The 12,707-nt window shown below is 49.5% G+C and overlaps 1 protein-coding gene across 6 annotated transcripts; it reads right to left on the reverse strand.

The window, feature by feature from the left end:
- Nucleotides 1-2,761: 2,761 nt before the first annotated feature.
- On the reverse strand, nt 2,762-10,034 carry TAC1 (tachykinin precursor 1). Of its 6 annotated transcripts, none has more exons than XM_049798378.1 (6): nt 9,939-10,034; nt 8,964-9,101; nt 8,731-8,827; nt 8,033-8,056; nt 6,299-6,352; nt 2,762-3,716 (listed from the first exon to the last, which is right to left on the reverse strand). In XM_049798378.1, exons 2-6 carry the CDS (start codon nt 9,084-9,086, stop codon nt 3,667-3,669), a joined length of 348 nt encoding a protein of 115 aa, XP_049654335.1. In that variant the 5' UTR covers nt 9,087-9,101; nt 9,939-10,034; the 3' UTR covers nt 2,762-3,666. The 6 variants fall into 6 exon arrangements, with proteins under 6 accessions (XP_049654335.1, XP_049654336.1, XP_049654338.1 ...); XM_049798379.1 differs by having other exon boundaries at nt 8,964-9,104; nt 9,939-10,030; XM_049798381.1 differs by having other exon boundaries at nt 8,970-9,101; nt 9,895-9,966.
- Nucleotides 10,035-12,707: the final 2,673 nt, after the last annotated feature.

The raw sequence follows: 12,707 nt of genomic DNA on the forward strand, positions 1-12,707 counted from the left end.
AGCCTGAGGGATGTCAGACTGTTGCCATCAAAAAAGAGCTAAGTCTGTGTCACGGTCATGGATGGCTGTTGCAGAGATGGCAGGGGATTTAGTGAGAGCCTCTCCAAAGCCTGCAGTGGAGCTGGAGAGCTGGCATCACCCAGCGATCCATGGCACGAGTGGCCCAGGGCTGCAAGCAATGCTGTCCAACACATAAAAGTGTTTAAAAGCTGAAGGAGCCTCAAATGGAGATTAAAGATGACAGAAATTATTAAAAGATCCCTTTGAAGTACTTAATAATGTATAGACTATATCGCTTACTACTAAAGGCTGAAAAAAGACATAAGAATTCCTGCTTGAGTATCCAGGACCCCAGGATGCCTGTGAGGACAAATATTTGGGCTAGGATGGTGGCAGGACTGAGCCCGCAGTGGGGATGGGCAGCTGTGGGGCTGGATGCCTGCAGGCAGGCATGCTTCGTGCACCTTGACGTCTGTCCCGGACCCGCTGGGCAGGCACGGCCCCGACGTGGCACACCTCGTCCAAGCAGTCCCCAGTGCGGAAATACGATGAGGGGTTTTTGTATTGTTGGTAGAGTTATTTGGAACATACCAAGCTGTGCCTTTTGCTGTGTGTTTGGTTTATTTCTAGCTTGGAATATATGTCTGTACAAACACATATATCAATGCCAATTTAATCTTATTGTTCAAAACCTAAATTAGCACAAATCTGACATTATTTTGCCACCAGGAATTAAAATTAGTTGCTTCAAATGGCAAATTAAACCCACTCATTAGACAGCCACATAACAGGAGAATACTTTGACCCCAGAGGGTCAGCCTTTCCTTCTAGGGAAAATGGTGGTGGTGCAGTTGATATGCTTGAGGGGAGGGAGGCCATCCAGAGGGACCTTGACAGGCTTGAGGAGTGGGGCAATGTGAACCTCATGAAGTCCAACAAGGCTAAGTGCGAGGTCCTGAACACGGGCTGGGGCAAGCCCCGGTGTCAGTACAGGCTGGGGGATGGAGGGATTGAGAGCAGCCCTGCAGAGAGGGACTTGAGAATACTGGTGGATGAAAAATTAGGCATGAGCCAGCAATGTGCATGTGCAGCCCAGAAGGACAACCGTATCCTGGGCTGCACCAAAAGAAGCCTGGCCAGCAGGTCGAGGGAGGTGCTTCTGCCCCTCTGCTCCGCTCTGGTGAGACCCCACCTGGAGTACTGCGTCCAGCTCTGGGGCCCCCAACATAAGAATGACGTGGACCTGTTGGAGCGAGTCCAAAGGGCCACAAAAATTATCACAGGACTGGGAACACCTCTCCTGTGAAGAAAAGCTGACAGAGTTGTTGTTCAGCCTGGAGAAGAGAAAGCTCTGGAGGGACCCTATTGCAGCCTTTCAATATATAAAGGGGGCCGAGAAAAGAAAGACATAGATTTTTTACCAAGGGCTGTAGAGACAGGATGAGGGGCAATGGTTTTGAACGGAAAGAAGGTAGATTTTTTACGATGAGGTTGGTGAAACACAGGAACAGGTTGCCCTGAGTAGTTGTGGGTGCCCCATCCCTGGAAGTGTTCAAGGCCAGGTTGGATGGGGCTTTGAGCAACCTGGTCTAGAGGAAGGTGTTCCTGCCTATGGCAGGGGGTTGAACTAGATGATCTTTAAAGTTCCCTTCCAACCCAAACCATTCTGTGATTCTATGGTTTTGCCAGAAAATTCAGTCCTAGCCCTTTGCTGGACGCTCTTAACTAATATCTGTGCTGTCCTCCAAACACTTACAGCCCACTCTGTCTTGCGTGGCTTTCTCTGGATGCAAATGTTTGCAGCGGTTGCTTCTGCAGGGAGGTTTGTCAGATGTGCAGGCTGCAGGGAGCAAGCAGCGGGCTTTTTCTTTCCTGTCCGTGGCTCACAATGCAGCACACACGGGCTGTGAGCACGGTGGGGCTCCATGCTCGGGCAACAGCGTTTTAAACCTTTTCTTTCTTTTTACCCTTCACTGAGCGTTATTCAGCATGCATTTCCACAGTCCTTTTGCCACGCTGTTAGCCCAGCAGCCAGCTTCCCCCCTCATTGAGCTCAGCGGGAGCTCTTACAGAAGTTAATTAGTCTGAAAATTAGCCCTGGCAAGATGAAGAGCTGGCAGGGCGCCAGTACAGCCGTTGTGTCTCACATGAGCGTGGTCCCCATTGCAAGTCTGCCTCAGTTTTCCCACCGTGTAGTCCCCCACCTCACTAGAGCCGGCTCCTCCTTAGTTGGCCGTGGGGCCTGTTTTAAGCACGGGCAGGCTTAGGTGCTGCTCCTAACCGAGCAGGAGGGAAGTCCTGCGCCTGCCTGCTCTTAACAGATGCAGTTGTGGGGATGCCTCAGGTAGACTTGAAAATGGAGGTTGCTGAGTTCGCTTCCAAAATGGAAAGCAACAACCAGCTAATCACTTCATATTACTTATTTTGAAATAAGTATACATATAAGCCAGTATACACTGGCTGTTTTCACTGCTGATTCATCTGTGATGAAAGCTCGTATGATAGCATCAAACAGAGAAGTATAGCTTTTAGCAAGCGGAAAGAATATAGGTCTCCAGCTGCCTTGTCATCTGGTGAGATGCATGTAGCGTTTTGGGACTGTCCTAGAAATATAGTAACCAGACATTTTAATTAAAAAGATAATTAGACTCACATTTTTTTCTCTTATATTGCATGGATTCAAGCCAACAGGTGCTTTTATTGTGAAGCTGAGGGCTAGAATTTATTAAAGGCTTGGCTTTCAAATACTAAACCGGCAATAGTGGATGAATTTCACAGCAAATTCTTCCACTTGGAGCTGGAGGATACGAGACCCTTTTCATTCAGTCAACACACTTCATTTCCATCGGGTTTTGGGTGGACGGCACCTCGTGCGACCCAGAGCAATCCCAGGAATGCCCGTCTCCAGTAGCAAATCCCCCAAAGGGTTCACCAAACCTGCATGAGGAGGCTCACAGCCTCCCTGCAAAAGGAAGACATCAACTTGACATTTCTTTTCAGTCTCAGACCACTGTCACTTGGATCCAAGTCTCATTCCGGACCAATGTGGGAAATAACTCCATCGTTATCACCAAAGAAAATATGTTGCAAAATCCCCAGAGTAGTTTTTTATTTAAAATGTTACTATCATAAAATTCCAGACTATGAAATTAAGACCTTGGATTCCCATCCAAGCCTTACCCACCCCCCACTTTTTAAAACATATAGATACGTAGTCACAAAACATAAAACATGCTGCAATGATACAAATATATTTTTTGATACAGAAATTACAGTACATTATAAACCATGAAAACAAATTGAGGCACTAGACTGTACATCAGCTCTGTTCTGCACTGGCTGTGAAGCTGATTGACTCGCTTTCAATGAACAAAAGAGTATTTTCTTTGTTTAGTGAACTTAACTTTACAGGTCATATCAAACGATGTGCTTTGTTGTGAGACGTCACCAGGGTTGCTGGTCTTTTAAGAACCACAACGCACCTACACAACACGTATCGCTGCCACAATATGAAAAATAATAATTTTATTGAATGTACAACTCAAAAAAACCAAACCCCATCGGTTATTATTAAATAAATAATTATTCCGTACAGTGGTTAGTTTATATTACACTGCATTGGCCATTGGAACAAATGAAGTTTAATAAATAATGCACAGGAATGTCTCATTTACGCCTCCGTTCGTAATTCTGTGCTATGCTCCTTTCAGAGGATCCTGCAAAAAACAAAGCAGAATGAAGCACATGGTGCAGCCTTGCGTAAAGCCCAGCAAGCCCAAGGAAATGTCAGAGACCTGCAGCCTGCAGGGTCACCACTGGACCCCATCGGCGTGTTTGGAACCGAGGTGAGGGCTCCCTGCCCAACCCTGAGCCGCTCTGATTTGGATTTACCCCTCAGACTACACTATCCCCCAGGAGGCTGAAGGTCTGAGCAGTGCTTTCTACCTCTCATCTATCAAGCTGCTTGAAGCACCATTAGCTCAGAGCCTCCTTACGTCCTGGTAATCCATCTAATTGACGGGACCCGAGCACTCGGATCAATCTGTGGGTAGAGGCTTTCTGCATCAACACGTGCACCTTCTGTCCTGCAGAGTCAGCTCTTTGCCGGGCTTAAACCCTCCCCGTCCCCAGGCCTTGCACACAGTGATACCTTTTACCGAAATCTGCAGCAAGAGCTAAGCAAACCTCAGACTACCCTGTGGACTAACTGCAGCCTAAAATAGTCTTCAGGAACATATTTAGCATTTAGTAGCGGTAGATCTCTCCTTCTTGCTCTTTAAAAATGAGAGGGAAACCCAGAGAGCCCTTCTTGGTCAGAGCCTGACCATAGGGCGACACAGCTGGTCACCAGAGTCATCTTTGCTTCCACCGCGAAGGGAGGATTGCTTTCACGGAGCGTACGCACGCCTGACTGTTGCAGACAAACACACAGCTAGTTTGGGGTCCTGCAGGGAGCTGGCATTTTGGATCAGTGACAGTTTTCAGTTAGTAAGACTTCAATTTTCACCAGGCTGAATGCAAAATGAGTTGAGTAAGGACTGTTACGGTATTACTGTACATGTGACCGTTTTCTAGCTTCTACCTGGAGCGCTCACCCGACAGACCGCACAGCTTGGGAGACGGCGTCAGACCCCAGTTTACCAAACCAGGGACTGAGACACCAGCACCCCGGTACACTGCTTTGTCACACCCTGCTTTAAATCAGCCCCGCACTCCCACCCAGCAGCGGGGCCAGGGTCCTGCACGCTGCCAGCGGACTCAGGGGCTTTCTGCGGAGGAAGGAGACCACGGCACCAAGGCACGGCACCAAGAAAAGGTCCTGCCCGGTTAAATGTTTTTCAGCAGGGAGAAGTAAGGACACTCCTAGCACATCCTCCTGATCTTGCTTCGATTACATAGTCCCTAGGACCCATCTTCTCCTCCAGAGGAGCAGAAGCAGCTTCTTACCATTTTCCTCTCAGGGAATCAGGCAGAAAAGCAGGGAATTCTAGTTTTACCAGTCAGGCAGGTATTACATAGCCTGACAGGGTAAAACTTCATTATTCCCCTTTGTTACAAATACCGCATAACAGTATCCTGACTATACCAGTAATTTTGAAATTAGCACCATAAAATCTTTGCCCTTTTAAAACATTTGCTGTATTTTACATTCTCATATTAATGTAAATGTAATCCAAATGGAAAGCAAACCCACTTTATCGCTTCCAGGCTATTTACTTTTGTGATAGCAGATATATTTACAGGTATTACACATTTAATAGCTATTGCCACCACAGATAAAATTGTACAAAATTATTCATGATACATAGCAATTTGCAAAATGATGCAAAGAGCAATATTACTAGTCTGAACAGGGTTTAATTGAAAATAAAAGTTACTGACAACCATAATTGCAGAATATAGATCACAGCGTGTATCCACATAATATAAAGATGTCAGCTAGTAATTTAACTTTTATCATCCATTTAACAAAACAGTGAGAACTATTTCAGAGACATGAAATACATATTAGGGTTTTTATGTTTTTAATTCCTATTCCGGGGAATTAACTGACACTTTATGGTTCACAGTGAGGGATTTCCTCAGTACAGCCCTATAGCACAGGGAAGCTACAGCTCCTGGCAGTCCACAGTTACCCACAGGGGGTTGTGCATATGAGGGAGGAGGGTTCTGCCCTATATGGATGCTATGGGAAAATAACACAAATTCACAGTATCAGTTCAAAGCTTAAAATGCTTGCTGCTGTGGGGTTTTTTTAGGTAAAATGAAAAGCTGGAAGGGGTTGGGAATGAGTAACAGCTTGACCTGCAGTGGTGTTAATAGCAGATCTCTGCTCTTCCACTTTCTGCTCCAAGTTTGAGGAAAAATAACCTCCAGAGGCAATGAGGATATCCCTTTACCTGGGTAGATCTGGATTTAGATCATAAGTTGAAATGAGCTTTACATTTTCAGCCTCTGAATTTTTCTTGATGTGTCAGTGAAATTTAGTTTTTTCTTGTATTAGCACCTTGGGCACCAGCAGAACATGCTGCTGGCAAGGACAGGGCAGTAAGGAAAGTGCCCTGGGGACTTCTACCTGACCTTGCCTGCAACTCAGACCAGCCTGATCATCTCAAGTATTGGAGTAAAGCGGACCCTGAAATATCTTGATTAGCAAAGAAAATCCTGATCCTTTTTCAGAGAACTCTGGGTCTATACTACATAAAGACTGCTTCTTCCATCTGCTGACAGAGAACAAAGAGGCAACAGAATGAAGAGGCTGTATATCACCAAGTACCAGATTTAGTCATATACATACCAGAATTTAAAGATCTTTTGCCCATAAGTCCAACAAAGGAGTCTGTTTTATGCCCTGAAAAAATATATTTGGGGGTGTTTTAATACATTTTAAATAGGCAGGCTTTTAAGATAACATGTTCTCGCGAGGAAGGAAGACACAGGCTCCAAAACTGTTCATCTCACAGACTGGTTGTTCACACCACTCTCAGATAATGGAGACCGAACATTAGTCTGATCAGTCAGACTGAAGAGGTTAGACCAAGGCATAGGCCAGCTAGTGGACATCTTCTCATTAACTCAGATAGACTTTTTGTTTTGTAGGGTTTGCCTTAAATATAATGGAAAAACAATGGCCAATAACTGATTCGTATTCCTCTCCCAGTACAATTCCTATTGATTTGAGCAAATGCACAAGAAGGGAGTGTCTTGCTATAGCCTACATGTGTGTGATACATCCCTTCTATGTGCTGGTGGTTTTTTTCTGTAACATGGAAGAAAAACCTCCCTCACAGGTCAGGCAGAGCCCTTACTAGAGAGGCAGCCAATGGGCCTCCATGTCTGGACATGTCTGAACCAGACAGCCTGGCTCTATTTTTGGAATATTTATGAGTTCAGATATTACCTTCCTGTCCCATTAGTACTCCTCAAGGTACCAGATGTGTAGAGGATAAATTACACCAAGTTTTGGCCTACAGCATGTATCAGATATAGTGGTAGCTATAGTTTCAGATAAGGAACAAAAAGGAGCCATTCTTCTTTCTCTAAACTGTCTTTTGAGGTAAACTTAGAAATTTCTCTTTGGAAATAATTTTGCCTGGCTAATTCATCTACAAAGCAAGATGAATGATCCTCAGACCTCACAGGTATTGATTCAAGCTGAAGTAGTTTCAGAATGCTATAATTTTTTACTTTAGTCAGCAGGTTATTTGGCACGAGCTTTGTATCGGACTCTTTAATTGGTCTTCCAATACATAATCCTAGTGATAAAATCTTGTGGCTAACAGAACACTGGGACAGTTATTGACCTCTGTGGACAGAGGAGGTCTCACAGAATACAAGATCATTTTTACTTATTAAAAGTCTTCCGGCTCCTGTCTAAGCATCTTCAGATAAATTCAGAGAATAAAACTGTCACTGTGGAGAACAAGGTAACACCACGCTGCTGATACCATCTCCCGCGTGGCGTTACACTGAAGCAAAGCAAGGCACGCTTATTAGTGGGGCGAGATACACTTGTTTATGTGGCAGCACAGCATCAATCAGACCCTGCTGTGAGCAGGGGTCTGAGTCCCACCCAGACAATGCTGAGAGCACAGGTACAGTATCTTGCATGCAATGACACGGGGTCTCCCATGGAATTATTCTCGGGGATTTGGGAATTCACTGTTCTAATTTTCCAGATTTTGCCATCTTAATTGTTCCTCTCAGAGTCTGGCAGTAAGCCTGCCTTGCCTACAAGAAAGGCTTACAGACACACACACACACACACACACACCCCCCATGGGAAATAAGAGAGAGCTGCAACATCCCCACATTAATGTTGATTGAAATCTCAAAGCTTGTGGCGGCTCAGATGAGGTAGAGGCTCACAGCTGCAATGGGGGTATTGAATCCTTTAACAGAACATTTCTCCATCACTGGTGCTGCCAGTCCTTAGCTGAACCCAGTCACCTCCCAATTCCCTCAAATACACTACTCCCTATTTGAATATCTTCTAACAATTACTTAAAATATTTGCAGGTTTTTAACTTACTTTTGTGAGAGATCTGGCCATATCCTGATTGGAAGAGGAAAGGAAAGAGAAAAAAAAGGAAAAAGAGTTGATGAAAAAGGATTGGCATATACTTATGATGCTACTGCAGTGCTTTGAAGAATCAAATACAGAAACTACCTTACGCACATTCCACATAAGGGAAATTAAGGTGCATTTCTCTTTGAAGAGACTATAGAAAATTGTTTTAGTTAAACCCACACAGTTTAGATCTGTTTAGCTCCAAGTTGTTTTGACCAATTCTTGATTCAGTAAACATGTAGAAAACAGGGCAATAATTGTATACACAACCAATTGCCACACAATTTGGGCATCGCGCAATTCAGCGCACGAGCATGCACCTATCGCACAATACGCGCAATTCAGTGGCCCGTACGCCGACCTGCGAATCACCGCGATGCTCCTTACTGGTATGTACGTGCTCTAATCGGTGTGCACTCGGCACGTTAACGAGAAGCCCCCTCTTTTCCAATCGGTGGGTTTAACTGCTCTTAAACTTGGGGGAAAAAAAGACCCAAACCGAACCAAACCAAAACTAGACCCAAGCAACTGGCATCACAACGTTCGAGACAGGTTTAAGGCGTTAAAACCCAGCGACAACCGCTGTAGAGCTCGGAGCGGCACTGGGAGAAGAGGCATGCAGAGGGGGGGAGAGGGAGCCGGCCCCCCGCCCCGCTCACCGGCATCCCGCTTGCCCATGAGGCCGAAGAACTGCTGGGGCCGGGGTCTCCGGGCCATCCTCTGCAGAAAGTGCTCCAGGGGCAGCGGCAGCTCCTCCTGCGGGGGGACAGCGGCCGGCGCTCAGCGCGGACCCCCCCCCGCCCCCCGCCCCACGGCCGCCGGGGGCAGCGCCCGGCACCCACCGCCCCGCTCCCGCAGCCCCGCGGGCGGAGCAGCGGCCGCCGGGGCTCACCTTCACCTGGTCGCCGTCGGACCAGTCGGACCAGTAGCTGAGGTCGTCGGGGGCGCCCATCTCCTCGGCCAGCGCCCGCGCCGAGGCCAGGAGGAGCACGGCGAAAGCCAGAGGGAGTCTCATCGCCGCCTCGACGTCCTGCTGCGGGGCGGGGCGGGGGGACGGGGCGACAGGGGGTGAAGCAGCGGCACCGGCACCCGGAGCCCCGGCGGGGCGAGCGGCCGCGGGCACCCGCGCCCGGGGACGCCCGGGGACGCGCAGGCACGCGGCCCCGCGGACACGCTCCCGCGCACACGCCGGTGCACACCTGGGTGCGCGCTCCCCGGCACATACAGACATAGACGCCGCTGGGTACCCCCCCCCCCCCCGACTGCTCCGTACACCTCTGGGGGTACACATGCCCAAGGCACACCGACTCGTACGCAGGGGGGTGTACGCACCAGCGCACAGCCAGACACCCGCATCCAGAGGCACCCCTCCACACACATACATGCAGAGTTACACCTAAACACACCCTCGCCCGTGGGTATACATCCAGGTATTCACGCCTTCCCACATATACACACCCAGGCAGGTACACCCCCCTCGCACACGTACCCAGCTGCATACACATCTAGTTATAAACTCACACAAACAGCTACACACCTTAGACGCACGCACCTATGTAGAGCTACAGCTCTCCGCGGACACACGTGTCTCAAGGAACACACGCATCCCTTCGCGCATCCAGATACCCACGTCAGGATAGGCACAAAAACACACTTGCACACACAGAGACACACACGTGCGGACACACAAGCATGTATATGCCCCCCCCCCCCCCCAAGATGCACACACGTTAGACCCCCCGCACACGCATATAGGCGGACACATAGAAGTACACACGCACACACCGTCACAAACACAGAGGCAAGCGCATCCTCACGCATACAGGGACGGACGGACGGACGGACACGCTCCCGGAGGCACACGCACCGTCTGCACCGGGGAGGGCGGGCGCTGCTCTCCGTGCGCATTGGCCGTCCGCGGGAGCGCTCCCCACTTTATATACCTGGAGACGGGGAGGGCCGAGGCAGCCTCATTTGCCTAAATGCAATTACCCCCGGTTTTATCGTCCCAGCCCCGTGACAGCCCCCGCCCCGGCGAGCAGCCCCCGCCCCCCTCGCCGGCTCCCGCGGCGCCTCCCGGAGGTGCCCGGGGGTCCGGGGCGGCCGGGCGGCTCCCCGCTCCCTCCGGCTGCGGCTGCGGGCGCCCGGGGCCGCCCCGGCGACGGGTGCGGGGGTGCGGGCGTGGGCTGCGGACGTAAGGGTGCAGACGCCGCTTTCCCCTTCGCCCCCCGCCGTCCCCGCGCCCGCACCGAGGGGAGAGCTGCTCTCTGCGGCGAGCAAGGACCGGGGCAGCAGCGGGGAGCGAGCACCGGCGGGCGCGGCGGCGGGGCCGCCTCCCGTGCCCGGGCCAGCTCCTTCCCCCCCCCCCCCCCCCCCCCCCAGGTCCACCGTCCCCGGTGCCGGTGCCGAGGCCGCCCCGGCCCGCCGGGGGAGCGTGGCGGGACCAGAAGTGAGGGATGCACGGAGCCGAGGGGGTCTCGGCCGGTGGGTGCGGCGTTCGGGCACCCCGGGGCTGGTGCGTGCGCTTGCGGAGGGGCTGCCAGCGCAGGGCGGCCGGCAGGCACGGCTGGGCTGGCTGCTCCGACGGGGCGAACGCCCTCGCTGGAAACGAGCCGGTCTCTCCAGCAGCGCACCCCTGCCTTCGTCCTTCCCCTGCTGCTGGCGTTCGGCTCGGGTAACTGTCTAGGTTACCTTCTAGTTCACAGTTGCTCCGTCTTACTTCTCCACGGGCGGTTGTGCACGAGGCTTCTCAGCTAACCTCGGTGGTCCCCTCAGCACCTGTGTTGTCACGGCGTGCGGTACCACCGCCTAAATCGGGCGCTCTGCAGAGCTTAGCAGGAGCTAAGAGTGTTTCCTTTGAGAGAGAAGGGAGTGCTCAGGAGCTAGAATCCGCTCCCCAGTACCATTCCTCTGCTTGCTCCAGGATGCCACCGTTAAGGTGGCCTTGCTGACGGTGGTAAACCTCCTCTCCAAGGACCGTTCATTGGCACACAGCTGTGGATCCAAGGGGGACCCGGCACCTCGTTTGCTAAATAAAGGCATGATTAATATCAGGCCTCCCCGTTAAGCAGAAATGCTCCTCGGGACCCAAAGTATTCCCCAAAGCACAGCCAGGCGTGAGCCTCTTCCCCGCTCTTGGGGGTGTCTACACTTTGTCTGTAAGACTCTGCATGTAAATAGGAAAGATTGTGGCCCAGTGATCTGAGGGTCCCTCTGAAGTCAGCACGGGCTGCTTGAGAGGGTGGTTGAGAAAGCGTGGTTTGGAGGAGCCAGCGAGGGACTTCATGCAGCCCAAGCACCTGCTGTGGGCACCTCTGTTGAGACCTCGAGCGTGGGCGGTGTGAATGCTCCTCATTCTGCCTATCAACGAGCTGGCAGAAACGACATTGTTTAGCAACTCTGGGAACCCAAACCGTCAGATTTTCGTGCTGCAGCTTTGCAGCCTTCCCCTTGATGTGTGAGCTTGGAAGACCCTTGAAGGAAAATTGTTTTCTTGTGTTTTTTTCATTACGCTGTGTCTGTTTACCACAACAACAACAGAGCAAAAGGTCAGATATATCAAACCAGGCATGCCAATCCTACGAGTGTTGATGAAGTTCATGTTTTACAGAAATCTTGAGAACTCCCAGCTTCCTGTGAAGTCAATCTCTATCGTTCAAGAGTCCGTGATGAGTATGATAAATCTGAACTGAAGAGTCCTATCTGTTCTGTAATTCAACGTTTTACCAAAATGGATGCAATCATAGCTTGACCTATGAAATTACAGGGATTTTCTTTTTTGAGAGATCAAGAGATGGAAAATTAAAAAGCAGTCCTTTCTATTCTTCAGAAATTTTAATGAATTCAAGTACTTTATCTCAGATTTATCTAATAGTTTGGGTGGGAGTGAGAAAATGACTAATAGGTCAAGCTCACTTTTCTCTTTCTCAGTTTCTAAAATAAATTGACTGCTTAATCTTTCTTTGACCTGCAATACTCAGATATTACACTATGAACTTTTCAGGAAGTGAGCAGATTTCATGGCTAATGAGCAAAGCCGACTCCTAGGAAGACTTTCTGAGTTCATTTTTTTCATGTGGAGAGGAGGTAGGAGGCTCAAATAAGGGATTAAGAGCTACGTCTTGACCTGGAAGTAGCTGAAGCTGCTTGCCTTTGTGCTGCCTGGTCCCCGCCCTAGGGATGCATCAGAGCATGGTAAAATGTCCTTTGTGCGCAAACAAAAAAGCCTGTTTTGCCAAAAACTGCCTCTGCCTCAGACATAAGATATTAGTGGCTTTATATCTATGAGTTACCTTGTGAATAAGCATGTGAGAGACCATGCAGGTATAAGGTGTCTGTGTTGAATATCCCTGCTCTATCCATGCTCAGGGCGCAGATCCCACCCTCCTGTTACAGTTAGACCATGTGATTTCTAACAACTAATGTGAATATTTTTGTTCATGAATCAAGAGATCATTAGACCCAATGTAACCCAAATAGGGGTTGACATTTCCTGTGGAAGTCACAGGAAAAGGCGGGTTTGGAGTTCTTACCCAGACATTTCCTAATTGAGCTTAGGAACCGGATTAAAGGAAACTTGTTCTGGCTTGAATCTCAATATTAATAGGAAACTATTTGGGAAGCAATTGCTTATGAA

This window comes from Accipiter gentilis, chromosome 4, assembly GCF_929443795.1.
Source record: "Accipiter gentilis chromosome 4, bAccGen1.1, whole genome shotgun sequence".
Taxonomy (NCBI): Eukaryota; Metazoa; Chordata; class Aves; order Accipitriformes; family Accipitridae; genus Astur; species Astur gentilis.